General features: G+C 39.1%; 1 protein-coding gene across 7 annotated transcripts in view; it reads right to left on the bottom strand.

Moving 5' to 3' along the window:
• LOC110033169 (pentatricopeptide repeat-containing protein At1g80150, mitochondrial) overlaps window positions 1-4,101 on the bottom strand; it is a 5,116-nt gene extending 1,015 nt beyond the window's left edge. For 2 of the 7 annotated variants that reach the window (XM_020737068.1, XM_020737065.1), the window contains exon 1: window positions 2,049-4,101. In XM_020737068.1, coding sequence (XP_020592727.1) covers window positions 2,258-3,604 — 1,347 coding nt within the window. In that variant the 5' untranslated portion in view covers window positions 3,605-4,101 and the 3' untranslated portion in view covers window positions 2,049-2,257. Of the gene's footprint in view, window positions 1-258; window positions 555-577; window positions 1,255-2,033 lie in introns of those variants that run through there. The other 5 variants (XM_020737070.1, XM_020737067.1, XM_020737069.1 and 2 more) reach the window with 5 other exon arrangements.
• Window positions 4,102-4,163: the final 62 nt, after the last annotated feature.

A 4,163-nucleotide genomic window follows, 5' to 3' on the forward strand; every position in this document is an offset into this window, starting at 1 on the left:
GTCTTGGTATATATTAAAAAAAAATGGTCGGAGGCTATTACACAAGCCCCCAGACCACCCTCAATACCAGCTACACTTAGGGATTGTTTGAGATAGCTTTCTCAGAACTTTATACAATACCATACCAATTTGCTGTTCACTTAAACTTTTTTATTATTGTTTAATATTTTGAGCTCTTCAGAACCAAATTTACCAAGTAATGTGATTTTTTTTCAAAAGAAAAAAGCACACAATCTTCAAATAGTTTTCAAACCCTCTATTTTAACTTCACAAAAAATTGTAGCTGTCCCAAGGGGACAGTCAACCTTAGGCCTCGTTTGACCCGACATTGCCATTAAAAAAATTTCATTTAAAAACTACAGGTTGAAAAACTCCATTAAAAAACTGCGATCTGGTAGACGAGATGAATGTTCGAATAAGAATTTTGTAGCGGCATAAGTCAAAACACCGGAACAAAGGAATCCGATCCAGAACAACGAAACAGAGGGACCTCCTTGCGATCTGAAAAAGGCGAATTTCGCCGTTCTGGTAGGCACGCTACTTTTGAAGTTCGTCTGCCAAAGAAGCCAAATGAGCCCTTAGGGTCCCTTAGAAACGTTGTAACTGCCTATCAATTAATTATACAATTGCTGTAAGGAAAAATCATTTGTTCGAAAAATATGGTGCAGATACATAGCCTTTGTCCACTTCAAAATAAATTAACAACTATAACAGATCTGATTCTAAAATATTACTTCTCACCATAAAAATTGCTGAAAAAATAGTAAAAAAATGTAGCTAGACCAAATTATGCCAATTTTCTGAAAAGAATACAAATGTAAACAAGCCATCACAAATGAACCTTAATTGCCTTTCTCAGCCTCTCCCTACCATCACTCTCTCATGCACATAACAGGGACTGATACAAGCACTACAAGCAGAACCAACTCTGCATCATTGTCACCACCATCTTCTACAACCATGCAAGTTACTCGAACCAGTGTCATCGTATCTCATGACTCAGCACCACATGTCGAGCCAACATCGTGAAAATGTAGACTATCTTAGCTCAGAATCGCATCATCACTCCGGTTGTTTCGACTAATCATCCCAACATCACATTGTCTTTAATTTTCACTATTACATCATCCAGATTGGCAACACCCAGATAGTTTGTGTCAATGAGCTGAGCTTCTCCCCAGTAAGAATAAAAAGCCTTCATAGATAGAGTTGAGAAATAGCTTCTTAACTGTTTGGCTTGTTAAACCAAATATCCTAATCAATAAGGCATAATACATAAGTAAAGTGATCTTCCAATGTTTGCCAAAATAAGCTAATAACTAAGGGTGCAGTTGAGATAATTTTTCACAGTTTTATTTTATATACTGCTACCTTATTTTTGTCTAGCTGCAAATTTTTATGCTTTTCAAAATTTCTACCATGGATAGCTTTTCGCAATCAAAACAACCAGTGCGGTAATTATTATTAGAAAATTGTCCAAGACTTTCTGAAAAAAAAAGTGTTATATCAGCAACAACTTTCAAAATCTTTGTTTTGTCTACAATTAACCTTAAGAACACAGTACACCTGTCCCAAATGAACCTTCAGTGCATTAGGACCTAAGTATGTAAGAATATAAGTTCTAGGAAGAAGTCTAAAGTTCGTTTTGACACCAGTATTAGCATCTGATATTCAGCCAAGCAAAAGCTTGGTATGTTATTTGCAATTTGCTATCAATCAGATGCCATAGCACATAAAAAACCTTAGTGAAGCAATCGCAGGACATCTTATCCAAGCTCCTCATGGCATGATCAAGCATTCTTCCTCATCTATATAGCACAGTGATTATGACAACTAAATCCCCTTGACCCAATTTGAGTAAATCCACACTGAATGCTTAAATTTTCCTTAGTAAGGAGCTGATTTAAGAGTATCAGAGATGCAATATAGCAAATTTATGCAAGTAACAAAACAACATGATATATCAAGAAAAACTTTAAAAAGGGAATGTGGCACAGAGGATTGAATATTTCATGCGAAAAAAGGAATATTACCCTGAAACAACTTACTTGAAGGAATATGCTATCAGATTCTGCACTGAATATTTTAGCTCAGAATCTTCTTTGAAAAGAACGGAAGAATTGCAGAGCACATCTTCAATACCAGGTTAAATATTTGCCCCAGCAAAAATTCAACTGAAAGAATGAATTCTAGGGAACTCTCATGGTTCTTCTCTAGTGACAGGATATGTGAGGGCAAAATCCAAACCCCATTACTTTTAAAGAGTCTTGCCAATGAATAAAATGTCTTGGAAGGCCTTCAATTCCTCAATTGAGTATGGTGGTTGCTTCTTCCTAACCAACTTGAAGATTTCCCTAGCACTCCCTTCCTTTGAAATTTTCATGAGACCTTTCAACAGGTTATCAATAGTATCAACATTTGGAAACCAATTTTTTTTCATGCTATCCTTACAAAGCCTGAATGCCACATCAAACTCACCTCCTTTACAAAAATAATGAACCATCGTCTGGTAGACTTTCTCATTTGGCTTGCATCCCCTTCCATCCATCGCCAAAAAGATCCTCTTTGCCATATCAAGTTCTCCCATCATGCAAAAACCTTTGATAATAAGATTATAGGTCAGCTCATCAGGTCTAATACCAGTAGAAGTCATCTTTTGAACCAAATCATTGGCTTGCCATCCTCTTCTCCTATTAATCAGAAACTGGATTCTTACATTATAGGTTGCTAAATTTGGTGAGCAACCTTTGAGTACCATCAGGTTCCACAAACCGTCACCAACCTCACGGTGACCATGCTTATAGAAGGCAGACATAAGTGTAGTGTATGTCACCACATCAGGCATGATTTTAGCCTTCTCCATCTTTAACATGACTAAGTAGGCAGAATCTAAGCTATCCATCTCACACAAAACCTTGATAATGGTATTATATGAAATGACATCCAATTCAATCCCAAACTTAGTCAAGGCCTTGCTGAAAAGCACTTGTGCCTCCTCAAATCTCCGGTTTTCTGATAAAACCTTCAGTACAGCATTGAAAGACTTGGCAGTCTGAGGACATCCAAAGAGATGCATCTCTTCAAAGGTTCTAAGGGCATGATCAGCCATTCTGGCCCTTCCATAAAGCATAATGATCCTGAGGACAAAACCCTCACGCCGGCCCTGAGGAAGTGTTCTCTGATGCTCAAGAAGCTTCTCAATGAGATCAAACCTGCGGGCTCCTTTAAGCCGGGATACTGTATCCTCAAAGGCGAAGCGGTTTTCCACTACAAGACGGTTCTCAGCATTTGCATTGAAAAGCTGAAACAGCTTTTCTGGATCTCTTTCAGCCTTTATTTGCACAAGCGCGGGTTCGGCGAGGGGAATTGAATCCTGAGAGCTAACAGCGCATAAAGATGGATCTTTTACAGCTTCCTGCTTTACCTGTTTCTTCAAAGCAGCAGCTTTGCATGCAGCAATGGTGGGAAAGTTATCGTTCGACGCCTGGGCTGAAATCGCAATATCGGTTTTGGTTCTCGCCTTTGAGATGCTGGCAGCGATGCAAGTTGCAGCAAAGGCATCAATGGCGGCACAAAGTCTGCGCAGATTAGTCAGAGAGAACATGATCTCATCCACTCGTGGATGGAAGCCTACCCATTGCGGCAATTTGTCGAACACCTAAACAGCTGAAGTGGGAGTAGAGACGGTCTAAAGCGAGACTTGCGAAGAATCGGCGGAGTTCCGGATATGTTGACAACAGACAAATATAGAATCGGGAATTTCGAGGGGAAGGAAGTTAAGAGGAAATAGATGATAAATTACATATTTGAAAGTCCATAAGAAGAAAATTCAAAGTAATTGATAGAAAAGGGAAGATCAAAAAGCTCACTTTCGACGATTTTCGGGACGAGGATGATACAACGGGATTAATATGATCATTTTTTTAGAAAAAACTCGTGGATTGGTAAGAAGTGTCGAAGATTTCGGCCGGAGAAAAACCTGAGAAAAACCTGGCATAAGCTGGAGAAAGCAAGGAGGGGATGTGGGTAGCCCGAAGGCCAAAGCACAGCTTCCGCAGCATCGGACGGCGTGGAGCTAACACCGCCAAGAATCTAAACCGGTTCACGGGGAGCCCTTTGATCAAAAGCCACACCTTTTTTTAAAGAAAGATTATATATATATA

This window comes from Phalaenopsis equestris, unplaced genomic scaffold (assembly GCF_001263595.1).
Source record: "Phalaenopsis equestris unplaced genomic scaffold, ASM126359v1 Scaffold001105, whole genome shotgun sequence".
In the NCBI taxonomy this organism is placed as follows: Eukaryota; Viridiplantae; Streptophyta; class Magnoliopsida; order Asparagales; family Orchidaceae; genus Phalaenopsis; species Phalaenopsis equestris.